The sequence below is a fragment of the Delphinapterus leucas genome, chromosome 3, assembly GCF_059928025.1.
Source record: "Delphinapterus leucas isolate spDelLeu-1000000601 "Yukka" chromosome 3, BTC_Dleu_Yukka2, whole genome shotgun sequence".
In the NCBI taxonomy this organism is placed as follows: Eukaryota; Metazoa; Chordata; class Mammalia; order Artiodactyla; family Monodontidae; genus Delphinapterus; species Delphinapterus leucas.
Window position 1 is genome coordinate 157,239,005 of NC_143131.1, and position 27,992 is coordinate 157,266,996.

The window sequence follows — 27,992 nt, forward strand, 5'->3', positions numbered from 1 at the left end:
TATTTCTCTTAAAAATGAGAAAGATAAGACTTAAAACATTTTTGTTTTGTTTGTTGTTTTGGTTTTTGTGTGTGGTTGTTAAGGCTTAAGCAGTTTCAAACCTGGTTATATTTTAATAAAGAACGTGATGTTTTTGTTTCATTTGCGTGATGTGTTAAAGTTTTGGCTGTTTCTTTTGATACTCCTTTATAGTCTATTCTAGAAGAGGAAATAGTTCCTCTTAGATTTGTGTTTCAGACTTTTAGACTATTTTATAAGAATCACAGTTAGGATAATTTTTAGTCAGTATGCAGTCCCTGCTATTTCCAACTGGAGTTCCTTCCTCTGTAAAACTAATGTAATAATATGTACCTTGTCAAACTGTTGTGAGGATTAGAAATAAATATTTTATGTTATACGCCTGATGCTCTGAAACAACTAGTGTGTGCTATTGTTAGGATAGAATAGAAGAGGATAACTTTATCCTTTCTAATACTTTGGGTGGTTGGTGGTGGGGAGGTGTCAGAATTTTTGTGTCAAGCCTTTAACTATGTAGATTAACCAACCCCCTTTTCAGAGGAGTTCTCTAGGGCTTTTAGGTTCTGGAAAATTGATTTACTATGGTCATAGTTAGAAAGTCAATGGGTGTGTGTTTGTGTGTAAAGTAAACCAGATGATCAGTTTATTGCTTTATAAGAGGAGGCTTCCTGTCTAGTGGCCTTAATTTTTACATGGTCAGCAGAACATGACCTTTCACAAGTATTAAAGTGTTTGTGAACACTAACTGATAGAACCTTGACTGATATTTATTGTATGAAGCCAGGGAGGGAAATAAGAGTCTTGAAAATTAGGTATATTTCACAGAGCCTCAATGTCCTTATGCTGTGAGGAATCAAGAAAAGAGCATATGTAACTTGTCATACATCCAGGGTGTATTGATGTCTCTGGACTACATGTTTAAGCCCAGGACACTGCTTGGTTATAATACAGATTTAAAAGAAAATTAATTAATTAATTATTTTGCTTCGTTGGGTCTTTGTTGCTGTGTGCGGGCTTTCTCTAGTTGCGGCGAGTGGGGGCTCCTCTTCGTTGTGGTGTGCGGGCTTCTCATTGTGGTGGTTTCTTTTGTTGCAGAGCACAGGCTCTAGGTCCACGGGCTTCAGTAGTTGTGGCGTGTGGGCTTAGTAGTTGTGGCGCATGGGCTTAGTTGCTCCGCGGCATGGGGGATCTTCCAGGACCAGGGATCGAACCCCTATCCCCTGCATTGGCAGGCGGATTCTTAACCACTGCACCACCAGGGAAGTCCTTATAATCCAGATTGTATGTAACATGTATAGAAGAATCTTGATTAGCCAAGGGCCTGGTGATAACCAGAGTTCCAAATTTCATTTCTTCTAGGGCAGGTCTGCCTTACTCATTTCTCCAGTCCTAGTTTTTCCACATGCATCTCCTTTCTTTAGCCTTTTGCTTTCTCTTTTATGTAACTGAGCAAGTGCTTGGCCTTCATAAGTCAGGAAGGAAATCTTTATTCTAAGGTTGGAGGGGTAAGTAGGAGTGGTCTGGTTATTCCTTGATTTAGTAATATAATATTGATTAGTAGTGTAATGTTGTAGTCTCATTTATGGTGCACTCTTTTGTGCTTTTAATGGTAAGGGGAGTGGAGCGTTTATGGGATCAATCTTTCTCCAGTGATAGATCTTAGTGGTAGAAGTAGTGTTGAGGAATCCCCATTAGCTAAGTTCTGGGTGAACTGTGGGTGTTAACCACCTGGCAGTCCCATAAAAGAGCCTTGAAGAAGCACAAGGCTTGGAAGAGCTTCTGATTTGAGAGGTGTTCACTGATCATCTGCCTGTTTCCCCTTCTATTTCTTAGACTAGTGATAATCTTTTTCTCTTTAAATTTAAGGTTCCTCAGAAAATTTTGAGTAAATGGGAAGCCAGTGTTGGTCTTGCTGAGCAGTATGATGTTCCCAAAGGGTCGAAGAACCGAAAATGTGTCACCAGTTCACTCAAGTTGGACAGTGAGGAGGATATGCCGTTTGAGGACTGTACAAATGACCCTGAATCAGAACATGACCTGTTGCTTAATGGCTGCTTGAAATCTCTGGCTTTTGACTCTGAACATTCTGCAGATGAGAAGGAAAAACCTTGTGCTAAGTCTCTAGCCAGAAAGAGCTCTGATAATCCAAAAAGGACTAGTGTGAAAAAGGGCCACATGCAATTTGAAGCACATAAGGAAGAACGGAGGGGAAAGATTCCAGAGAACCTTGGCCTAAACTTTATTTCTGGGGATGTATCTGATAAGCAGGCCTCTAATGAACTTTCCCGGATAGCAAACAGCCTCACAGGGCCCAGCTCTGCCCCAGGAAGTTTCCTATTTTCTTCTTGTGCAAAAAACACTGCAAAGAAAGAATTTGAGACTTCAAATTGTGACTCTTTACTAGGCTTGTCTGAGGGTGCCTTGCTCTCTAAACGTTCTGGGGAGAAGAAGAAACTCCAGCGAGGTCTGGTGTGTAGTTCAAAAGTGCAGCTCTGCTATATTGGAGCAGGTGATGAAGAAAAGCGAAGTGATTCCATTAGTATCTGTACCACTTCTGATGATGATGGAAGCAGTGATCTGGATCCCGTAGATCATAGTTCAGAGTCTGATAACAGTGTCCTTGAAATTGCAGATGCTTTCGATAGAACAGAGAACATGCTACCTGTGCAGAAAAATGAAAAGGTAAAGTATTCTAGGTATCCTGCCACGAACACTAAGGTAAAAGCAAAGCAGAAGACCCTCATTACTAACTCACACACAGACCACTTGATGGATTGTACCAAGACAGTAGAGCCTGGAACTGAGACGTCTCAGGTTAATCTCTCTGATCTTAAAGTATCAACTCTTGTCCGAAAACCCCAATCAGATTTTAGAAATGATGGTCTTTCTCCAAAATTTAACACACCATCAAGCATTTCCAGTGAGAACTCAATAATAAAAGGTGGGGCTACAAATCAAGCTCTGTTACATTCGAAAAGCAAACAGCCCAAGATCCGAAGTATCAAGTGCAAACATAAAGAAAACCCAGTTGTAGTAGAACCGCCTGTTGCAGATGAGGACTGCAGTTTGAAATGCTGCTCTTCTGATACCAAAGGCTCTCCTTTGGCCAGCATTTCCAAAAGTGGGAAAGTGGATGGGCTAAAACTACTGAGCAACATGCATGAGAAAACCAGGGATTCGAGTGACATAGAAACAGCAGTGGTGAAACACGTTCTGTCAGAGTTGAAAGAACTCTCTTATAGATCCTTAAGTGAAGATGTCAGTGACTCCGGAATGTCAAAGCCATCAAAACCATTACTTTTTTCTTCTGCCTCTGGTCAGAATCATATACCTATTGAACCAGACTACAAATTCAGTACATTACTAATGATGTTGAAAGATATGCATGATAGTAAGACCAAGGAGCAACGGTTAATGACTGCTCAGAACTTGGTCTCTTATCGGAGTCCTGGTCTTGGGGACTGTTCTACCAGTAGTCCTGTGGGGGCTTCTAAGGTCTTGGTTTCAGGAGGTTCCACTCACAATTCAGAAAAAAATGGAGATGGCACTCAGGATCCAGTCCGTCCTAGCCCTAGTGGGGGTGACTCTGCACTGTCTGGGGAGCTATCTACCTCCCTACCTGGCTTGGTGTCCGATAAAAGAGACCTCCCTGCTTCTGGCAAAAATCGTTCAAACTGTATTACTAGGCGCAACTGTGGTCGATCAAAGCCATCCAAATTACGAGATGGTTTTTCAACCCAGATGGGAAAGAACACAGTGAACCGTAAAGCCTTAAAGACAGAGCGCAAAAGAAAACTGAACCAGCTTCCAGCTGTGACTCTTGAGGCTGCACTGCAGGGAGACAGAGAGAGTAGGGGTTCAGAGAATAGCTCCTCCAGAGGTGAGGCAGAAGACCCTGGTAAAGAAGAACCCCTTCAATTAATGGGCCATTTAACAAGTGAAGATGGTACCCATTTTTCCAGTGTTAATTTTGATAATAAAATCAACCAGTCTGACCCTGATAAAGTTCCTGAAAAAGACCCCTCTTTTGAAAACAGAAAAGGGACAGAGCTGGAGTCTGAAATGATTAGTGAGAATGATGAACCCACTAGTGTAAATCAAGTGGTGCCTAAAAAGCGGTGGCAGCGTTTAAACCAAAGGCGCACTAAACCTCGTAAGCGCACTAACAGATTTAGGGAGAAAGAAAACTCTGAGGGTGCCTTTGGGGTCTTGCTTCCTGCTGACCCTGTAAAGAAGGGAGATGAGTTCCCAGAACAGAGACCTCCTCCTGCGACGAACATACTAGAGGATGCACTGACAGATCCAAATCATGCCGACTGCTTAGATTCAGCTGGGCCACGGTTGAAAGTTTGTGATAAATCCAGTGCCAGCAATGAAGAGGTGGAAAAGGAGCCAGGAATTCCCAGTTTGACCCCTCAGCCTGAGCTCCCTGAACCAGGTAAGGACTCCTGACTGTGAAAGAAAGGGACTAGAGGAAGTGATAATGATACCCTTCTGAAGTTGGTCTGTTTTCATGGAAGGCCTAAGTGTAAGTTGGGAGGGAAGGATTATCACTTGAAGAGAAGAAAGGACTTTATGTAGAAGGATCTGAATTTTGAGGACCAGGTTTCCATATACTTTCAGAAATTGTTTTACCAAGAAGCTCTTTTTTCTTTTGCTTTTAGTAAGTCTCAAGAACATTTTGTTCCTGCTCCCCATTTCCTACCTTTTTCAATCTGTGAACTTTTGGGGACTCAATTTGGTATTGTAAGTATTTGAGAGGCTCTGAGCCCTAAGACTAAAATCTAGTTAGTTTACAGAAAGCAAATAGATTTTAATGAACGTCAGGCTGTCTTGGACTACAACTTAAGGAAGGTCCTCCTGTTATGTAGACAAAGGGGATGTGCTTTTGAAAAAATGTAAGTGTTCTGTAGTACTTATTTGAAGGCCTTAGATGTCTTGCATCCCTTCTGGAATGGGGTTTGAGAATAAATTTTTAAAAATCTGAAGTACCAGGGTATCCTTCCTTAGCAGCAGAGGGAAAACAGCAGGAGTCTTTCAAAATATAATATTATACAATATTGTTATTGAGGATAAAACCGCCTTTCCTTAAACATAAGTTTTCAATGTTGTTTACCATAGTAGATTCTAACAGCTTTATTGAAACATAATTCACTGACCATAAGATTCACCTGTTGAAAGTTTATATACTTCAGTGGTTTTTTAGTATACTCAGAGACTTGTGCATCCATAAACATGATTAATTTTGGAACATTTGCATCACCCCAAAAAGAAACCTTGTACCCTTTATCAATCTCCCTTCATTTCTCCCCAATCTATAGATTTGCCTGTTCTGTACATTTCATGTAAATGGAATCATACAATATGTGGTACTTTGTTTTTTTTTACTTAGCATGTGTATCAACGCTTTATTTTTATTGTGGTAAAAAACACATGAATTCACCCTCTGAACAAGTTTAAAGTGTATATTACAGTATTAACTGTATGCACATTGTTGTATAACACCATTTATTGAAGAGACTATCTTTTCTGCATTGTAAAGTCTTAGCACCCTTGTCAAAGATAATTTGACCATACATGTAAGGGTTTGTTTCCGGGCCCTCTATTTTGTTCCGTTATCTATGTTTGTCTTCATGGTAATATCATATTGTGTTTTTTTTTTGTTTTTAATTACACTTATTTATTTATTTTTTTGGCTGTGTTGGGTCTTTGTTGCTGCGCGCAGGCTTTTCTCTAGTTGCGGCGAGCAGGGGCTACTCTTCGTTGCGGTGCATGGGCTTCTCATTGGGTGGCTTCTCTTGTTGCAGAGCATGGGCTCTAGGCACGTAGGCTTCAGTAGTTGTGGCACTTGGGCTCAATAGTTGTGGCTCACAGGCTCTAGAGCGCAGGCTCAGTAGTTGTGGCACACGGGCTTAGTTGCTCCACGGCATGTGGGATCTTCCCAGACCAGGGCTCGAACCTGTGTCCCCTGCATTGGCAGGTGGATTCTTAACCACTGTGCCACCAGGGAAGTCCTATCATATTGTTTTGATTACTGTAGCTTTGTAACATGTTTTGAAAACACAGTGTGTGAGTCCTCTATCTTTGTTCTTTGTCAAGTTTATTTTGACTATTTGGGGTCCTTTGAGATTTTGTGTGAATTTTAAGATGTCTTTTTTCTATTTCTGCAAAAAATGCCATTGGGATTTTGATAGAGCAGTGAATCTGAAGATCGCTTGAGTAGTATGGACATTTTGTTAATGTTAAGTCTTTGAATCCATGAACACAGGATGTCTTTCCATTTATTTGTGTTTTTAATTTCTTTCAGCAATGTTTTATAGTTTAAGTGCCCAACTCTTTCACTTCCTTGGTTAAGTTTATTCCTAAGTGTTTTTATTCTTTTTTATGCTATTATAAGTGGGATTGTTTTCTTAATTTCCTTTTTGAATTGTTCATTATTAGTGTGTAGAAACAACTGATTTTTAAAATAAATTTATTTATTTATTTATTTATTTATGGCTGTGTTGGGTCTCCGTTGCTGTGTGTGGGCTGTCTCTAGTTGCGGTGAGCAGGGGCCACTCTTCGTTGAGGTACGCGGGCTTCTCATTGCGCTGGTTTCTCTTGTTACGGAGCATGGGCTCTAGGTGCGTGGGCTTCAGTAGTTGTGACATGTGGGCTCAGTAGTTGTGGCTCATGGGCTCTAGAGTACATGCTCAGTAGTTGGGGAGGATGGGCTTAGTTGCTCCGTGGCATGTGGAATCTTTCCAGACCAGGGCTCAAACCTGTGTCCCCTGCATTGGCAGGCAGATTTTTAACCACTGTGGAAGTCCCACAAGTGATTTTTGAATGTTGATTTTTTTACTGAATCCATTTATTATTCGTACAGCTTTTTTATGGAATCTTTAGGGTTTTCTTTACATTAGGTCATGCCATCTATGAACAGAGATCATTTTACTTTTCCCTTTCCAATTTGGATGCCTTTTATTTCTAATTCTTGCCTAATTGGACTTCTAGTATTGTGTTAAATAGAAGTGTCAAGAATGGGCATTCTAGCCTGTTCCTGATCTTAGAGAAAAAGCTTTCAGTCTTTCACCATGGACTGTCGTGTTAGCTGTGGGATTTTCATAAATGACCTTTATTTTAGATTATTTCCTTCTGTTTCTAGTTGAGTGTTTTTTATCAGGAAAATGTGTTGAATTTAGTCAAGCCTTTCTGCATCAATTGAGATGGTCATGTGATTTTCTTCCTTCTTTTAATGTGTTGTATTACATTTATTGATTTTTGTATGTTGAACCATCCTTCCATCCCAGGAATGAGTCCCACTTGGTCATGGTGTATAATCCTTTTAAAGTGCTGCTGTTGAATTCAGTTTGCTAATTTGGTGAGAATTTTTGTGTAAGTGTTCATAAGGGATATTGGTATGTCTTTTTTTAAAAATTTTTTTTATTAACATGTATTTGTCTGGCTCCCCCCTCTTCCATTTTTTGGAAGAGTTTGAGAAGGCTCGGCATTAATTCTTATTTAAATGCTTGGTAGAATTCTCTAGTGGAGGCATCTGATCCTGGGGCTCTTCTTTCTTGGGAAGTTTTTGATGACTGATTTAATCTCCTTACTACAGGTTTTCTATTTCTTCATGATTGAGCCTGGGTGGATTGCATGTTTCTAGAAATTTATCCAGCTCTTGTAGGTTATCCAATTTGTTTGCGTATAATTGTTCATAGTAGTCTCTTAAAATTCTGTTTCTGTGGCTTCCATTGAAATGTCTTCTCTAATTTCTGGTTTTCATTATATGTGTCTCCCTCGCTCTCTCCATCTAGCTAAAGTCTTGTCAATTTTGTTGATTTTTAAAAAACAAACTCTTAGTTTTGTTTGTATTTTTAAAAAATTCTCTGTTTTGTTTATTTCTGCTCTAATATTTATTACTTCTTTCCCTTTGCAAATAAACTTTGTGCTTATTCTTTTTCTTATTCCTCGAGTGTAAAGTTAGGTTGTTGATTTGAGGTCTTTTTTCTTTATGTATGCACTTCGTGCTGTAAACTTCCCTTTTAGTACTTCTTTTTGCTACATCCTGTAAGTTTTAGTATATTGTGTTATTGTTTCCATTTGTCTCAGATTATGTTCTGATTTGAGGGAGGAGATTTCTTCTCTGACCAATTTGTTGTTCAAGAGTGTTAATTTCCACATATTTGTGAATTTTTTATTTCCCAACTGCTCTTCATTTTTAATTTCAGTCCATTGTGATTGGAAAAGATACTTGGTATGATTTCAGTATTTTTAAATTTGTTAAGACTTGTTTTGTGATCTATTATGTGATCTATCTTGGAAAATGTTCCCTGTGTGTTTGAGAAGAATGTGTATTCTGCTGCTATAAGGTTGAGTGTTCTGTATTTGCCTGTTAGGTCAGATTGGTCTACAGTGATGTTCAAGTTCTCTGTTTTTCATATTGATCTTCTGTCTGGTTGTTCTCTTCATTATTGAAAGCAGAATATTAAACTCTTTTTAAAAATATTTATTTATTTATTTTGGTTATGCCAGGTCTTAGTTGTGGCTCACGGGCTCCTTAGTTGTGGCATGGGAACTCTTAGGTGTGGCATGGGAACTCTTATTTGCAGCATGCATATGGGATCTAGTTCCCTGACCAGGGATCGAACCTGGGCCCCCTGTGTTGGGAGCGTGGAGTCTTAGCCACTGTTTCACCAGAGAAGTCCCTAAACTCTACTGTTATTGTTTTACTGTCTGTTTCTTCTTTCATTTCTGTTACTGTTTGCTTCATATATTTGTGTGTTTTGATGTTACATACATATTTATTTTTGATTGTTTATGATTGTTATCTTTTAAAATATGTTTATAATTGTTTATTTTCCTGGTAAATTGATTCTTTTATCATTATATAATGTCCTTATTTGCCTCTAGAGATAGTATTGGCTCAAGTCTATTTTTTCCATTTATGGCTACCTCTGCTCTTGTTTGCATGTAATATCCTTCATCCTTTTGGTTTCAGTCTACATGTCTTTACATCTAAGGTGATGTTATCTTGTAGAAAGAATATAGTTGCATCTTGTTTTTTTCAGTCCATTTAGCCACGCTATGTCTTTTGATTGAGCATTTTAACCCATTTACATTCAAATAAATTATTGACAGGGAAGGACTTATTGCCATTTTAATTGTTTTCTGTTTTGCAGCTAATTTGTCCCTCTATCTCTCTTGCAGCCCTCCTTTGTATTTCTTTGATTTTTTTATATTGATATACTTTGATTTCTTTCTGATTTTTATCTTCTGTAGGCATTTTCTTTGTGCTTACCATGGGGCTTACATAAAACATTTTATAGTTACAGCAAACTGTTTGGAGCTGGTAACAATGTAACTTCAATTGTGTACAAAAACTCTACTCTTGGGGCTTCCCTGGTGGCGCAGTGGTTGAGAGTCCGCCTGCTGATGCAGGGGACACGGGTTCATGTCCCTGTCTGGGAAGATCCCACATGCCGCGGAGCAGCTGGGCCCGTGATCCATGGCCGCTGAGCCTGCGTGTCCAGAGCTTGTGCTCCGCAACGGGAGAGGCCAGAACAGTGAGAGGCCCGTGTACCGCAAAAAAACAAAAAGCTCTTTTACATCTTCCCATTCCCACTTTGTTATTGATGTCACAAATTACGTGTATTCATTAACATAGTTTTATAATTATAGTTATTTCTTATGTTTTTGTCTTTTAAATTCAATACCAGACATAAAAGTGCTTTATATGCCACCATTATAGTATTAAAGTATTGTATTGGCCTATATATTTACCTTTATCAGCTATTTTTATTTTATATGCCTTGGTGTTGCTGCCTAATGGCCTTTTTTTTTTTTTTTTTTTTTTTTGTGGTTTGCGGGCCTCTCACTGCTGTGGCCTCTGCCATTGCGGAGCACAGGCTCCGGACATGTAGGCTCAGCGGCTATGGCCCACGGGCCTAGCCATTCCGCGCCATGTGGGATCCTCCCGGACCGGGGCACGAACCCGCGTCCCCTGCATCGGCAGGCGGACCCTCAACCACTGCGCCACCAGGGAAGCCCCCCTAATGGCCTTTTGTTTCAACTTTTAGGACTCCCTTTAGCATTTTTTTGTAAAGCAGATCTAGTGGTTATGAACTCAGATTTTGTTTTACATTTTAAAAAAATTTATTTAATTTATAGTTTTGGCTGTGTCAAGTCCTTTTTTAAAAAAAATAAATTTATTTATTTTATTTTTTGGCTGCTCTGGGTCTTTGTTGCTGCACGCGGGCTTTCTCTAGTTGCAGTGAGCGGGGCTACTCTTTGTTGCAGTGCGCAGACTTATTGCAGTGGCTTCTCGTTGCAGAGCACGGGCTCTAGGTACGCGGGCTTCAGTAGTTGTGGCATGTGGGCTCAGTAGTTGTGACACTTGGGCTCAGTAGTTGTGGCTCGCGGGCTCTAGAATGGAGGCTCAGTAGTTGTGGCACACGGGCTTAGTTGCTCCATGGCATGTGGGATCTTCCCGCACCAGGGCTCGAACCCATGTCCTGCATTGGCAGGTGGATTCTTAACCACTGTGCCACCAGGGAAGTTCATGGCAGGTCTTAGTTGTGCCATGCAGGGTCTTCGTTGAGGCGTGTGAGATCTTTAGTTGTGGCACGCAGGCTCTTCGTTGTGGCACCGGACTTCTCTCTAGTTGTGATGTGTGAGTTTTCTCTCTCTAGTTGTGGTGTGTGGGCTCTGTAGTTGCGGCACACGGGCTCTCTTGTTGAGGTGCTCGAGCTCAGCAGTTGTTATGCGTGGGCTTAGTTGCCCTGCAGTATGTGGGATCCTAGTTCCCTGACCAGGGATCGAACCTGTGTCCCTTGCATTGGAAGGCGGATTCTTTACCACAGGGAAGTCCCAGCTTTTGTTTTAGAAAATTCATTTCATCTTCATTTTTGAAGGACAGTTTTCCAGATTATAGTAATCTTGGTTGGAAGTTTTAAAATTTTAGCACTTTGAATATATCATGCCACTCTCTTCTGGCCTGTAAGGTTTCCACTGATAATCTAATGTGAGTTCCCTTGTCCTTGACTAGTTGCTTTTCTCACTTCTTTCAAGATTCTCTCATTGTCTTGGTCTTTTGATAGTTTGATTATAATGTGTCTCACTGTGGGCCTCTTTGAGTTCATTCTGGCTGGAGATCTTCAGCTTCTGATATGGGATGGCCCATTTCCTTTTTCAGATTTGGGAAAATTTTGACCATAATTTATTCAAATTCTCTCCTCCTTTTGGAACTCTCTTAATGTGTGTATTGGTTTGCTTCATTTTTTTTTCTTTTTTCTTCTCTGACTTGATAATTTCAAATGACTTGTGTTTGAGTTTGCTGATTCTGTCCTATGCTTAAGTCTGTTGTTTAATCTATTGAATTTTTCAATTCAGTTATTATGTCAACTCCAGAATTTCTGTTTGGTTCCTTTTTATAGTTTCTGTCTTGTTGATACTCTCAGTTCACGTTACTGTTTTCATGGTTTCTTTTAGTTTTCCGTGTTTTCTTGTAGATCATTGAGCTTCCTTAATACAATTATTTTGAATTCTTTCCCATAATTCGTAGATCTCTGTTAGTTTCTGGAGATTTATTTTGATCCTTTGGGCCATGTTTCCTAGTTTCTTCATGTACTTCATGAGTTTTTTCCCCTGAGTTTTTTGGGTTTTGTCTTTGTGTTTGGCTGTGCCACGCAGCATGTAGGGATCTTAGTTCAACCAGGGATTGAACTCGTGCCCCCTGTAGTAGAAGCTCGCAGTCTCAACCACTGGACCACCAGGGAAGTCCCCTTCCCCTGAGTTTTGTGAGTTTGACACTGGCTTCCTACAGGGGAAGACTCACCAATCAGCTTGGCTAGAGATTCTGGGGACCTCTGGAACCTTTTTTGGAGGATGGGCTTCTCTGGGCCTGTGTGTGTAATTTCCTAATTAGAGAGGTTTGTCCATTTCTTTTTCAGGAGCTCGTAATCTCTTGCTTCTTCTAGTGTTTTTCTGCAGTACTGAAGGTTAGCCATTGCTACTGCAACAAGCTTTCTCACTCTCTAATTCTCAGTGGTGCCTAGGTATCTGAAGCATGTTGGCTCTCTGTCAGCTCCCAGAAGCAGGCAAAACAGATACTAGTCCCTTGGGCAGTTTTCTAAAAATCTGGATTGCCAAATGCTCCCTTCTTTCCCTCCCTTTGTAGAGAGAAGCCAAGAGTTGAGTGCCTTCTCCCAATCTTACCAAGCCCTGCTGGCCTCCATCTGTGTCACTACAGGCCCTCTGGTTCCACAACATGCTGCCCAGTCTTTCATTTGTTTTCAGTGCCCCCAGGAGTCCAAACTGTGTGGCTTCTGTTTGTGCTCCCAGTCAGGTTAGACAGAAACTGGCCCCTTGGGAAGCCCTATGAAAAGCTGGAATTTTGAACATCCCCACCTCCATTCCCCAGCTTTGAGGGGGAGCTCAGCTGTGCTTGCTTTCTGAGTGGCAATCTCAGATAAAGTGAATTGGCTCTTGTAATCCATTTCAGTGCTATTGTTCTTGGCTTTGCACTTGCCCTGGGGTATTGTAACTTCTTAACTGATTTCTAGAGTACTCATAAAGGTATTTTGATGCATATATTGTTAGTTTGGTATCTCTGTGAGGGAAATAATGTGGGGACTTTCTATTCTGCCAGCTTGCTGTTGTCTGCTCTTGCTTCATGCCTTTTTAATGCCAAATAATATTCCAGTGTACAAATAAACCATGTTTTATTTATTCTTTCATCAACTGATCAACATTTGGATTGTTTTTACTTTTTGGCCTTTATGAATAATGCTGTTATGAACATTCGTGTGCAGTGTTTTGTGTGGAAGTGTTTTTATTTTTACTGTATACCTAGGAGTGGAATTCCTGGGTCATTTGGTAATTATATGTATAAGTTTTGAGGAACTGCCAGAATGTTTAGTAGTTGTGGCACGTGGGCTCTGTAGTTGTGGTGCTCGTGCTTAGTTGCTCCACGGCATGTGGTCTTCCCAGACCAGGGATCAAACCCGTGCCCCCTGCATTGGCAGGCGGACTCTTAATCACCGCGCCACCAGGGTAGTCCCCTTTGCTTGTTTTTGTTTTGTTTTTTTGCTTGTTTGTTTTTGTTCTGTTTTTTTTTGCGGTACGTGGGCCTCTCACTGTTGTGGTCTGTGCCGTTGTGGAGCACAGGCTCCGAATGTGCAGGCTCAGCGGCCATGGCTCACGGGCCCAGCCGCTCTGCGGCATGTGGGATCTTCCCGGACCGGGGCACGAACCCGCGTCCCTTGCATCGGCAGGCGGACTCTCAACCACTGCGCCACCAGGGAAGCCCTGCTTGTTTTTTAATTGGGCTATTTGTCTTTTTATTATTGAATTGTAAGAATTCTTTACATGGTCTAGATATAAGTCCATTATTAGATATGATTTGCATATACTTTCTCCTGTGGGTTTACCTTTTATATTCTTGATAATATATTTTGAAGCACAAAAGTTCTTAATTTTGATGAAGTCTGGTTTGTCTGTTTTTTCTTTGATTCCTTGTGCTTTTGGTGTCATACCTAGCCTAGGTACCCATTGCCTAATCCAGTTGTCTAAGCACCATTTGTAGAAAAGGGTATTCTTTCACCATTGAATGGTCATGGCACCCTATTTGAAAATCTTTTGACCATAAATGTGATGGTTTATTTCTGGGCTCTCAGTTATTTTTTATTGATATGTATGTGTGTCTTTATGCCAGTACCACAAAGTCTTAATCTTTGTAGTAATTAATTATTGTAGCTTTGAAATCAGAAAGTGCAAGTCCTCCAACTTTATCTTTTTTCAAGATTGTTTCGGCTCAAGATTGTTTCGGCTTTGCATTTCTGTATTTATTTTAGGAGTTTCTTATCTTTTCTGCCAAAAAGCCAGCTGGAATTTAGATAGGGGTTGTGCTGAATCTGTAGGTCAGTTTGAGCAGTGTTGGCACTGTAACAATGTTAAATTTTCCAAACTATGAACAAGGGGTGGCTCTTCATTAATTTAGGCTGTCTTTGATCTCTTTCAACAATGTTTTGTACTTTTCAGTGTAGAAGTCTTGCACTTCTTTTGTTCATTTTATTCCTAAGTATTTTATCCTTTTTCAACGCTATTATAAATAAAATTGGTCTCTTAATTTCATTTTTGGATTTCCCATTGCTAGTATATGGAAATACAGTTGATTTTTATATATTGATCTTATGTGTTGCAACCTTGCTGAACTCATATTTTAGCTCTAATCATTTTATTGTGAATTCCTTAGGATTTTCTATGTGCATGATCACGCCATCAGCCAAAAGAGATAGTTTTACTTCATCCTTTCTAATCTGGATGCCTTTTATTTCTTTTTCTTGCCTGATTGCCCTAGCTAGATCCTTCAGTGCATTGTTGAGGGTAAGTAGAGCGAACAGACATCCTTGTGTTGCTCCTGATCTTAGGGGGAAAGCAGCTGGTTTTTAACCATTTAACTATGATATTAACTGTGATTTTGATAGGTGGCGTTTCAGGTTGAGAAAGTTCCCTTCTGTACCTAGTTTGTTTAGTTTTTCAGATGTTTTTTCTGTGCCTATTGAGATGATTATTCCTGTTTGTTCTGTTAACATGAATATATTAATTTACAGTTTTCTTTTGGGGGCTTGAATTTTCCTGGCCCATCAGACTGCAAATCCACAGGAGGACCAGTCACAATTTCTCAAGGACTTGTTCTCACTCCTGCTCCCCTTTTACTTTGTGCTGAGGCACCTTTCCTTGTGGTCTCCTGGGCGTTGCGACATGGTTTACTTCTGTTTCACCGTAACTCTTCTGCCTCCTAACAGGATGGCCAAAAAACTTCTGCCTCCTAACAGGATGGCCAAAAAGCCCTCAGGACAAAGTCAGTTTCAGGGCTCTACTTGTTTCCCTGGGTTATTACTTTCCATTAGTTTTTTTTTTTTTTGCGGTACGCGGGCCTCTCACTGTTGTGGCCTCTCCCGTTGCTGAGCACAGGCTCCGGGCACGCAGGCTCAGCGGCCATGGCTCGTGGGCCCAGCCGCTCCGCGGCATGTGGGATCTTCCCGGACCGGGGCACGAACCTGCGTCCCCTGCATCGGCAGGCGGACTCTCAACCACTGCGCCACCAGGGGAGCCCTCCATTAGTTTTTGGTTTGTAGTTCTTTACAATTTTGTCAGTTTTTTGCTTCTTTTAAGGTGGTTTTTAATTTTTTAAAAATAAATTTATTTATTTATGGCTGCATTGGGTCTTCATTGCTGCGCGCGGGCTTTCTCTAGTTGTGGTGAGCAGGGGCTAATATTCGTTGTGGTATGCTGGCTTCTCATTGCAGTGGCTTCTCTTGTTGTGGAGCACGGGGTCTAGGTGCATGGGCTTCAGTAGTTGTGGCACATGGGCTCATTAGTTGTGGTGCACGGGCTTAGTTGATCCACGGCATGTGAGATCTTCCTGGACCAGGGCTCGAACCCGTGTCCCGTGCATTGGCAGGCAGATTCTTAACCACTACACCACGAGGAAGTCCCTAAGGTGGTTTTTTAAAGACTTTATACAGCATTTTTATTTGCTTTCAACAGGAAATTTGGGCTGAGTAACTTGCCATTATTATGAAGAATTGTTTGGGTTTTTGCCTTTTTTCCCCCCCTTAAGTTTTTTTGCCTCTGAGGTCCCAGAACTAGGGGAGTAGAGGTATGACAGGGGCTAATAAGATGTATGGGCAGAGTGATGTTGCTGTTAGTACTCTCGTTTTCTGGGAAACATCACTGTTTTGAAGAAAAGAAGAAAACTTACTCAAGGTATAATTTACATACCACAAAATTCACACACTTTAAGTGTACAACAAATGGTTTTCAGTATATTTACTGAGTTCTGCATCCACCCCCATAAATCAGTTTTAGAATATTACACCACTCCCATAAGATTACGCTATCTCATTTATAGTTAGTCCTAGGCAACCACTAGTCTACTCTCTATCTCTGTAGATTTGCTTTTTCTGGGTGTTTCATATTAATGTAACCATACAATGTGTGATCTTTTGTGTCTTGGTCTTTTCAGTTAGCATAATGTGTCTGTGGTTTATTTATATCATGGCACGTGGCTGTATCTTGTTCTTTATGACCATGTGGCCAGCACCGTATGGTTTGGTACCCATGTCCCAGATGTCATACTTCTTATTCCCAGGGTGCTCCTCACTTTGCACATCCTACCTTGTACTTTGGGACTCCCATGCCAAGCATGCCTTGTGCCTTCGATACCCCATGTCCTGTGCATCCTGTGCCTGGGCACCCCACCTTTCTCTGCACCCTGTGCCAGAAAATCCCACATCCAGGGTGCCCCATGCCTAGAACACCCCACTTTCTGGCTCCCTGTGTCTTTGGGACCCTATATTCTCTGCACCTAGCACCTTGGGCACCCTGGCCTCAGACATGGATGGCTCTGCTTACCTGTCCCCTGCTCCCCAACCCTTGCCTGCCTTTAGTTGCGCCCAATGTCTTGGGCTCCCACGCTTTGACTACCCTGGGTGTGCACTCCTCCACCCTTAACTGTCCCCAATGCTCTGAGCCCTTTACCTCAGGCCTAGTGCCTTTGGTCCTGGGTATCCTGTGTCAGGCTGTTTAGTTCCTGTGTGCTGGGCCAGACCCTGTAACATATATGAGGTAAGGCAAGAACTAGGGGTGGGGAATTTTATTTTTATATATATATACACACACACACGTGTGTGTGTGTGTGTGTGTGTAGGGGGGGGGAGAGGGAGAGAGAGAGGGAGTTTTTATTGTTAAATAGTATTCCAGTGTGTGGATATACCACATGTTACTTATCCACTTATCAGTTGGTGAACATTTGGGGTTGATTCAGCTTTTTGGATATTTTATTATTTTAACTGGTATGTGTCCACTCTAGTCTAAAGCTATTGCTAGACTTGTCCTATATGAACAATTCATCTCCATTCTGCACAGTAGGTCCTGGTTCTGTGCTTGGAATTGATGTGTATTTGCCAAGAAAGTTAGTGGTGGTGTATTTTAGCTCCTGTTCGGTTTCATGTTTGCTGCGTACCATGTATTGAGGTTTGAATGATCTGCTCCTCGTTCCATTGGCTTTTGCAATTTTCTAGCTTTTAATATTCCCTTCCAGTATCAAAAAGGCCATGTTCTTTTGTTTCTGATATTCCTTACCTTAGCTTGGCAACCACTTTATGTAGTCTCCATAGTTTTGCCTTTTCCAGAATGTCATATAGTTGGAATCCTACAGTATGTAACCTTTTAGATTGGCTTTTTTTTTTTTTTTTTTTCCGGTACACGGGCCTCTCACTGTTGTGGCCTCTCCCGTTGCGGAGCACAGGCTCCGGACGTGCAGGCTCAGCGGCCATGGCTCACGGGCCCAGCCGCTCCGCAGCATGTGGGATCCTCCTGGACTGGGGCACGAACCTGTGTCTGCTGCATCGGCAGGCGGACCCCCAACCACTGCGCCACCAGGGAAGCCCTAGATTGGCTTTTTACACTTGGTTATATGCATTTAAGGTCCCTTCATGTCTTTTCATGACTTGATAGCTCATTTCTTTTCAGTGCTGAATAATAATCTATTGTCTGAATGTACCGGAGTGTATTTATCCATTCACCTACATCTTGGTTGCTTCCAAGTTTTGACAGTTTTGAATAAAGCTGCTATAAAAATCCATGTTCACGTTTTTATGTGGTTCTAAGTTTTCACCTCCTTTTACATTAACTTGAAATAAACTAAATGATGTGTTACTACTGTTTACTAATTGAAATTACAGCAGTTAGAATTAGTAAAAAATTCTTTTCCACATCTTGTCCTAATGAAGGTTTTATGGCTTGTTTCCATATGTGCTAGGGAGTAAGAGCCTTTGCCAAGCTTGCTGAGCCTGTGACCTTTCCTTTTTGGTCTCTACTTTTGTGTTTCTTTTATTGAGAGAACACCAGTATTGCCACATTCAAATGAGGCAGGAATAGCTTTCTCTGAGGTCATCGTGTGATGAAATACTCCTGCCCTCTTGAGTAGATTGTATCCTGCGTTCTGTAGGCATTAGGCTCTGTTCCCAAAGAGTTTACAGTATAGTAAAATGATTATAGCATGTTAAGTATATTAAAACTGGGATGAAGTTTTATAGGGAAATTAATAATAGATATTTGTTTCACCATTAATTCAAGGAAAAATGGCATGATACTTTGCTATTTTGATCATAAAACATGACAAGAGTTGTTTTTTTGTTTGTTTTTTGTTGTTTTAAGAAAGTATCCAAAATTCTATATTCTCTTTTATCTTTTCTGTCTTTGGCATACATGGCATACATTTTTTTAATGTTATTGAGATAATGGTATACATATTATTAATTATATATTTTTGATGTTTCTAATGTGAAACTCACTATAACCATGATATAAAGTATATGCAAAATGCTTTTGAAATTCATGTGGTAGTGCTGATTAGGTAAATATTCTACCATCTATTCATCCAATATTCTGCATAGTCCAGAGAGATGTTATTTAAAATGTTAATTCATTGTGTTTTTTATGAATTTACCTGATTTAGAATCCATATTTTAATGTTAGCTTTGTAACTGTAGGACACTAGTTTCAGTTTAATTTCGTTAACATTGGATAGGCTGTGTGTGTGTGGATAGAGCAACAAAAGTCTCCTTTCTCCCAAATTTTGCATAGGATAAACCATAGCAAATAGCCATAGTGTTTTTGTGAGTTTCCTACTTCTGTACCTTTGGAAGCACAGAGATAGTTGCATGAAAACGTTGGGTTTCCCTCAAACTTTTTGGTTAATACTGAACTTGTCTCTCCTCTTTTAGCTGTGCGGTCAGAGAAGAAACGCCTTAGGAAGCCAAGCAAGTGGCTTCTGGAATATACAGAAGAATATGATCAGATATTTGCTCCTAAGAAAAAACAAAAGAAGGTACAGGAACAGGTGCACAAGGTACATTCCACCATTTCAACAACCTTTCATCAGTTCTTTTAGGATACTGCAATTTTCCCTTCAATATCATATTTTATCTTCATGGGACAATAATTTCCTTAACTGGGATCTTGTTTTTCAGGGTTTTTTTTCCAGCTTCTGGCACAGTACTTAGCCTGTACTAGTTATACAGGAAATGTATAAATGAGTTTATGTACTATGTGTGTATAGTGTGTGTATATATAGTATATTTTCCCCCTTTGCTTTCAAAATGTATTTGATTTAGGAATATTGTTATGATAAAATGTTTAGTAAAAAATATAGGGTATTAAAAAGAATAGTATGATCCTAATTCTATAAACAAATGTTATAATACCTTATATGCTTTATTTTTAAATTCAATTTCTTTAAACTCAAAGTAGTTTAAAGTAAGTTAGAGATATTTTGACTCCACATCCCTAAATAACATGCACCTCTAAGAAACAACATTTTTCTTCACAACCAATTTATCATGGTCATCTCTATTAAGGTCAGTTTATCTAATAACAAATCCATGTTCAGATTTCCCCAGTTATTTCATAACCTTTACATTTAATTTATCCAAACCAAGATCCAGTCTAGGACTACACATTATATCTGGTTGTTACATTTCTTAAATCACCTTAAATCCAGGACAGTCCCCCCTTTTCATGACCATATGTAAGCAATGAGAGCAACACATTTAGAGTATCTGCCTTCTTGATTTGTGTGATTGCGTCTGTGTTCCCTTTTAGGTAGTAGTTAATAAGTAATAATTTGATACATTCAAGTTAAACATTTTTGGCTAGATTACATGGTAGGTGTCATATGTTGTATGATATTGGAAGGTATTTAACCTTCAATAGTTCACCGCGGTGACTAACTGATTTCTCTTTTCAGTTATGTTTTACCTCTTTTGATCAAGCAGCAGTATATGTATAATTACTTTGGCTCCAAGAGAATGTCTTGTTCCCCATCAGCCATTTCCCTGATGTTTTTTAAAAAATATCAATTGTAGATCCTTTTCTATATGAATAATTTCATTTGGGGTTACAAAATGAAGATTTTCAGATTTTATTATTTCTTCTACTTAAATTATCTGTCAATCTGTCATTTTATAGTACTGAAATACATGAAAGGCATGTATTGCTTTCTCATTAATTTACCAACTCAACTTTGGAAGTTTATTATTAGCTGCTTTTATTGATGATATATTAGGGAATCTTTTTTTTTCTTTTTTCTTTTATTTATTTATTTTTTTGCGGAACGTGGGCCTCTCACTGTTGTGGCTTCTCCCGCTGCGGAGCACAGGCTCCGGACACACAGGCTCAGCAGACATGGCTCACGGGCCCAGCCGCTCCGTGGCATGTGGGATCTTCCCGGACTGAGGCACGAACCTGCGTCCCCTGCATCAGCAGGCGGACCCCCAACCACTGCACCACCAGGGAAGCCCTTTTTCTTTTTTTTAGATTATCACTATGGCTTTAATGACTTTTTATAGCTTCAGTGTATCTCAATCCAATGACATTTTTACCCTTTAAAAAAATTATAGTAAAATATATATAACATAAAATTTACAACTTTAGCCATTTTTTAGTGTACAGTTCTGTGGCATTCAGTACACCCACATCGTTATGCAACCACTACCATTATCACCACTACCCATTATCTTCAGAAATTTTTCATGGCCCCAAACTGAAACTCTGTGTCTATTAAAAAATAACTTCCCACTTCCCCATACCTTTAGCCCCTGACAACCACCATTCTGTTTTCTGTCTCTATGAATTTTACTATTCTAGGTACCTCATATAAGTGGAATAATACAATATTTGTCCTTTTTTGTCTGGCTTATTTCAGTTAGTGTAATGTCTTCAAGTTTCATCCATTTGTAGCACGTGTCAGAATTTCATTCCTTTATAAGTGCATTATTCTTTTTGACACTTAAATTATAATGACTTTGGCCTGTGGATTCCACGTTTATCTTTTGCCCATAGGTAAGTTCCCGCCGTGAAGAGGAAAGCCTTTTAGCCCGGTGTCGATCTAGTGCTCAGAACAAACAGGTGGATGAGAATTCTTTGATATCAACCAAAGAAGAGCCTCCAGTTCTTGAAAGGGAGGCTCCATTTTTGGAAGGGCCCTTGGCTCAGTCAGAACTTGGAGGTGGACATGCTGAGTTGCCACAGCTGACCTTGTCTGTGCCTGTGGCTCCGGAAGTCTCTCCACGGCCTGCCCTTGAGTCTGAGGAATTGCTAGTTAAAACACCAGGTAAGATGGGGATGGGTCTCAGTATATAAGTGGGTATAATTAGAGGAAGCAGGAGATTTTAGTATGTTTCGATGGAAAGCCAGTAGTGTATTTCTGTACAGCAAACTACCCACTTTGATTCTGGGAAATCCCTAATACTGGCTAATTGGATATAGTTAATGACCATTAATTGGTGTACTGTCAGGAAGACATATTTTTAAAAAACTACTTTCTTTCAGTGTTATTGCTCTTCATGATTATTGATCAACCACAGTGTGAATCAACACCCAGGATAACAGGGTTTGGGGGAGGGGCACTGCATACTAGTGGAGTAAACACATAAAAATTATACTTCAGATACTGACTTTACCAATCTTTGTGTTACTTGGGAAGTTGTTTAACCTCTGAACTTGTTTCCTCGATGTATAAAATGGAGACTGTGATGCAATGTATAAAGAAATTTACCTGACACATAGCAAGCAGCTGAGTGTGAATACTCCCTTGAAGTTAATTACCAATTTCTTTTCACTTTATCATTCTGTATAAACATGTCACCTGATGAGAATTGGATCTAAACAACATACTGTCTCTAATTCACCTTCTGACTTTTTTTTTTTAATATTGGAGTAACCTTCTGACTTGAATATTGTAGTCAGCCAAGGAAAATTTTGGATGTAACTTTTTTTTTTTTTTTTTTGTGGTACGTGGGCCTCTCACTGTTGTGGCCTCTCCTGTTGCGGAGCGCAGGCTCAGCGGCCATGGTTCACGGGCCCAGCCGCTCCGGGGCACGAACCCGTGTCCCTGCATCGGCAGGCAGACTCAACCACTGCGCCACCAGGGAAGCCCTGGATGTAACTTTTTTACATTCCCAACAGTAGCTTGTGATGTTATTCTTTAAAAAGGGATCCCAATTGTGCATAATCAAATAAGGTGGAATCAAAAAAGAATAATAAAGATAGTTACCACCTCATTGCCCATTATGTGCCAAACTGTGTTATTAGGCTCTTTTATATAATTCCTAAGAGCAGTCCTACAAAGTAAACAAGTGTCTTTTACTTATTTAGGAACAGAACAAGAATTCTAATCCTGGTCTACTTATGCCCAGAATTCAGGCTCTACTTTACCTCACTTCTCCTTTTGTTCTTACCACCAGTTGATTGCTCTAAAGGGAGTTTTGCCCTTTTGATTTCTCCTTAGTTCATTTGTGATTTTTAAAAAATGTATCAACATATATGGTTTTTAGTAAGTGTGTATACACACACACTCTGACATAAGAACATCCTCACATTAGTTTGTGTCTGTATTGAGAAATATTTTCTTGTTTTATGTTAACTAGTATTTTAGAATAAATAAATGTTTACCTTGTCCCTCCCCACAAGATGATGAGAAAAATATTTAAAAATGACTAATTTTTTATATTTTGAGAAAAATACTAAAAAATGACTAATTTTATATATATATATATATATATATATATATATATATATATATATATAGGTTTTTAAAAAATTAGCTTGTGCCCAGTTTCTAAATCATCTAATGAAAAGATACATGCATTTCAGGAAATTATGAAAGTAAGCGTCAGAGAAAACCAACTAAGAAACTTCTTGAATCCAATGATTTAGACCCTGGATTTATGCCCAAGAAAGGGGAACTTGGCCTTACTAAAAAGGTATGTTATTTTAGTCAATTCTAAAATAGGGTTTAATCCAGGAAATAGGGGATTTTAAAAACAAATCTTTTAGTAATACTTATGACATCAGTGCACATATACATAGAAATTATAGAATGTCAGAGTACACTTGGTGAGAGGCTGTTTTGCATTTGTACGGAAAATGTGTATCACTTGATTTTAGATTTTCTTTTCAAGTGAAAATGAAAAAAGCTTTAAAGTTGAGTAAAGTTTGTGTTTGTTGTAATTTCTTTTCTGGGCTCGAAACCTCTTACCTGATTTCTACTTCACTTCTGTCTCTACAAGCCACTAACCTACTCTTATGCCATTGCCCTGTCTGCATAATACCTCAGAAAAGACCTAGCTCAGTTATAATCCAGGCAGAAACACTTGATCTTCAGTTTTGCAAACTTGGTTTCCATTAGCCAAGAAGGCATCATTAAATTGTAGTTGGAAACAGAAAATGATTTTCTAATTGTATAATGGACGATAACTGGATATTGATTCCTTAGGATGCATCCTGCTCTCTTTGTATTTGAGGAGTAACTCAGTGTATATGTTACAAATTCAGTTGTAAGTTGCACAGATTTCCTATTTTAAAAAATGCTTTTTCTTTAAAGAAAAAATGCAGATTGTAATCAAATCATAAATAGAGTTTTTGGAATTCTTTCCTTAGCTGTAGCAAACTTCTATCCTTTAATTCTATATTAAGGCTCCTAGTTTTTGTTAGTCACACATCTGTAAATGTAAAATTTAATTTATTTGTGTTTTTATACCTTATTTAAAGAGTCACATTATGTACTTTAGTTCTTTTGTTCTTCTCAAAGCAGTTTTATGACACGGACTTTTTGGTGGTTCTCAGACTCATCTCCTGCCCTCCGAACTCTCTCTGCAGTTTGTGCAACCTTCAGTGACAATGTGTCTCTAACTCACTGTCCTCTCATTGTACCCCACACTCTAGTAAGGCTGTGGTCATCTTCTGCAGTGCTTTCTCTCCTGGATTTATATTATTCAAATCTTAGCCACTGCGCAAGATTGTTGGCTGAGGTAGATGGGAAGGGCCAGGGAAACTGGGATTCAGTTGCACGTTTTGAGCGTGGAAGTGACGTTTGCAATCAGGTGATAAGTTTAATGGTATTGTACAGCGTGAGTCATGGGAGGCTGTTGTCTTACTGCTAGAGGTGAGGTGCTGCAAATGTCATTGAAAGTAAGAATTCAGGCGAGTTAAGTGAATGACCCCCCCTGCCTTTATGGAGCTATAATTGGCATATATAAGTTAATGATTTGAAGGAATAAGATGAATTTTGAATCCTCAATGTTTTTGAGACTGGGTTACTTAAAAAATAGTGTTAATTTGTTTTTTAATAACTGTAAATGGAGTATAACCTTTAAAATTGTATAATTTGTATGACCTTGCTCTGCCAAGTGCAGTTTTCTAATCTGAAATTTAACTTGTCGTGTTTGTGGGTTAATTTTTTCCCTAAGGGGATAAAAAGCATGATTTAGTTGATAGTTTTAATTTATATAGGCGAAAGTGTCCCAGAACTCTTTGAGATTTAATTTACACCAATAAAATGCACAGATCTTAATTCTGTTTGATGGCTCTAGACAGTTGTATATACCATGTTAAGTACCACCCAAACTAAGTATGCTCTGTATCTATCACCCCTGGAAGTTTTCTTGTTCCCCTTTTCACTCAACTCCCCATTCTCATCTCTTCAAGAGGCAAAATTTTCTAACTTCCGTTACCATAGATTAGTTTTGCTTGTTCGTGAATGTCGTATATGTTGTTTTGTTTTTGTTAACTGGCTTCTTTTATTCAACACATGTATTTGAGATACATCCACAAGGATGCTATTTCAGTAGTAGTTCAAGTACAATTTGCTTGTCCTTTCTCCTGTTGATGCACATTTGCATTTTTTCATTTGAGGGCTATTAATCATAAGGCTGGTATGAATATTCTGAGTCTGTTTGTGTACAGACTGGCTGGCTCATGAATATATCCCTTTTAAAGAAATTGCCAGACACTTCTCCAAAGTGGTTGTACAACTTCACGTTCCCGCCAGTGGTATATCAGAGTTCAGTTGCTCCACATCTTTAATAGCATTTGGATTGTCAGTCATTTTAAGTTTAGCCATTCTAGTGGATATGAAATGATATCTAATCATGTTTTTAATTTGTATTCCCTAATGATTATTGATTTTGAGCCCCTTAGTATGTGCTTACTGGCCATTCCTATATCTTATCAAACAACTGTTCAAGCACACTTATATTTTTGATTGGGCTGTTCATTGTTTTTATGGTTGCTTTTTTAGGAGTGCCTTTGTATTTGGGATACAAGTCTTTTGTCAGATATATGTGCTTTAAATATGTTTTCCCAGTCTGATGCTTGCCTATTCATTTCCTTAGTCTTTCATGAGAAAGAATTTTTAAAAGTTTGTTTTTTCTTTTATTTATATTTTGTGTCTATTTCAAGAAATCTTTGCCCACCACATCAACACAGAGATGTACTTTCTGTGTTTTCTTTTAGGAGTTTTATGGTTTTGACTTATATACAGTTCTTCATTTTTTGAGATGGAGTTTTGAAGTGGATGTCCAATTGTTTTAGCACCATTAGTTAAAAATCTCTGTTAGCTATCCAGTTCTCTGTCTCTCATATTTTTGGTCTCTTTAAGCATTAGATATAATAATTAATAACTGTCACTGTTGAATTTCAGCTTTTTTTGGTAGGGAGATAGGCATCATATTTTGTGCTAGAACAAGAGAAAACCAGAGTTATTAGTGATGGCTAGACCTGTACCCTGGAGAAAAGTGACCTCTTTTCTGTTTTAGAAGTGAGTTCTGCTATCTGACCTAGTCAACTTCACAGTTAAGGTCCTGCTTACTGTGAGGTATATTTTGCCATCAGGTTGAAACCATGATTCAGCTCCATCTTGGGACTACACCATGGGTTACCAGGCAGGCCACACCTTGTCTTTGGATGGATCAGTCAGTGGGTTAGAGAAAGAGGGATTGTCTGTTGAGGTAGTGGTAATTTAAGAGTGCACAGACTTAATGCATATCCTACCAGATTATGCATAAAGTAAGTTACTGGCATCTTTGACATGTCCTCCAAGGCACTTACAGAGTTCTGTGGGTTTTTAAAAAAATATATTTTATTATTATTATTATTTTTCAGCCGCGCCTCGCGGCACACGGGATCTTAATAAAAGCACAGAGTCTTAATCACTGGACCACCAGGGAGGTCCCTTTTTTTATTCTAAGCAGAGCAGATGGAATTTTATTCATGTAGTGTAGTGTGGGGTGTGTGTGTGTGTGCGTGCATGCTGTTATCTCTATTTTAACTTATAAAATTGTTGACATCACTAATGAAAATTTTTTCTGTATCACTCTCTGTAGTTTTGGGAACATTCTGATTGTTTTTGCATCACAGCTTTTGGGTGAATGTTAAACAGTGAAGTATAAATTGGTTATCTAAGTAATATAGATGGTAGTTTTCTTTAAATTATGCAGTCTATTTTGTGGGTTTGTCTACTAGTGTTTTGTTCCATTTAACTAGGTACCTAACATTTGCTCCTTCATTTTATTTGACTTCATAAGACTCTGATCTACACTGAACATGAGGAACACTTCTTATGATTTATTAATGTATATAATAAGTGTTCAGAAATTCACAGCTGCATTTTATCTTGTTTTAACCTCAGACTTGGGAACTTCATAGCAAGAATAGCATCCATTATATTGACTTTTGTGGCCACTAAATTTTGTTTTACAGTCATGATGAAGAATATTATTCTTGTAGGAGAAGACATTTTCTTGGAATAGAACTAATTCATACAAGCATTAGTAGTAGGGGAATAAAATGTGTAGTGAGTTACTCTTGACGTTTACAGTTTTTCTTGTTTTTTTGTTTTTGGCCATGCCACGTGGCTTGTGGAATCCTAGTTAGTTCCCTGACCAGGGGCCCTTGGCAGTGAAAGCGCGGAGTCCCAACCGCTGGACCACCAGGGAATTCCCAATGTTAAGTGTTTTGTTTGTAGTTTCAGTGTAGCTTTAATTTATATTAATCTGCAGCAACTTAAATTAGAAAGACTTTCCATGATTCAGAGCTTTTTAATATTTAGAATTCATCAAGTAAATAAGCCTGTGTAAAATCCAGTGGCTGTAAGTATAACATTAAGAAGGAAGATTTTAAATACATGGTGGTGTGGAACAGAATTGAGCTGGTGGGTCTATAAGCACATACTTTTTCTCTTTCTCTCCCACTTTAATCAGAGCAGTGTTCTATATCTGCTTTATATATTGGGAGTCTCTGAGTAAGCCAGTCGTTGTCCGTAGTCCCCCCACCGGAGTATGTGGTTGGTGGTTTTGAGTTTTAGAGCATGAAAAAAACCCAAATCTGATGCTTTTCCCCACAAAGTTTCTGTTCAACCCTTTACTATTATACTGTTCCTTTAATTGTTAAAAACAGCCAAGATTCTGTATCTTTGGCAGTAGACAGTTCAGCTTTTGGCACATAGTATAAAGGGTTTGTTTTCTATTCCTTTGTAAAACATGATGCATTTTACTTATTTGTAGTGTTATGAAGCTGGTCACTTGGAGAATGACATTACTGAATCATGTGCTGCATCTCGTTCTAAAGAGTTTGGTGGAGGTGAGTGTTTTTGAGATTTAAGAACTGTATTGCAAAAATAAGTGTGAAGTACCCTGTCAGTTAACGAGAAAAGTTACTAAGCAGGACTAGTAAGGTTGCAAGTTCTAAGACTTGTTTGCCCAATATGTGCTTCCTAAAACTGCATATGACACTAGAAAATTGTATTGATTCATTTCCAACTTTATACTGAAGTTAGTTAAATGGAATTAGAATTAGTGTTAAGGAAATGTTGGGAACAATAAAGAAAAATCAGCTCCTTAATTTTCTTATTAGATAATTCTCCATACTGCATCCTTACTTTCTTGGCTTTGATTCCTATAGGACAGAAAATAACAGAATTTGAGTTGAGGGGGAAATTGCAAATCATCTTAGACAAGTCTTTCATAGTCTTACTTTCTTATATCACACCTGTGACCTTTGGTCAATGAACATATGCTTGAAAAAGAGAGCTTACATTTGAGCCTAGTCTATTATGGCTGCTTTCAAAGGCCTTGGGAATCTTCTAGATT

At 39.1% G+C, this 27,992-nt stretch overlaps 1 protein-coding gene across 11 annotated transcripts in view; it reads left to right on the forward strand.

Annotated features, from left to right (window-relative positions):
* LOC111169837 (histone-lysine N-methyltransferase, H3 lysine-36 specific) overlaps window positions 1-27,992 on the forward strand; it is a 131,735-nt gene that overhangs the window by 55,107 nt on the left and 48,636 nt on the right. For all 11 annotated transcript variants that reach the window (XM_022564369.3, XM_022564373.3, XM_022564368.3 and 8 more), the window contains 5 exons: window positions 1,885-4,456; window positions 18,792-18,916; window positions 20,908-21,178; window positions 22,720-22,829; window positions 27,408-27,483. In XM_022564369.3, coding sequence (XP_022420077.1) covers window positions 1,885-4,456; window positions 18,792-18,916; window positions 20,908-21,178; window positions 22,720-22,829; window positions 27,408-27,483 — 3,154 coding nt within the window. The remainder of the gene's footprint in view (window positions 1-1,884; window positions 4,457-18,791; window positions 18,917-20,907; window positions 21,179-22,719; window positions 22,830-27,407; window positions 27,484-27,992) is intronic.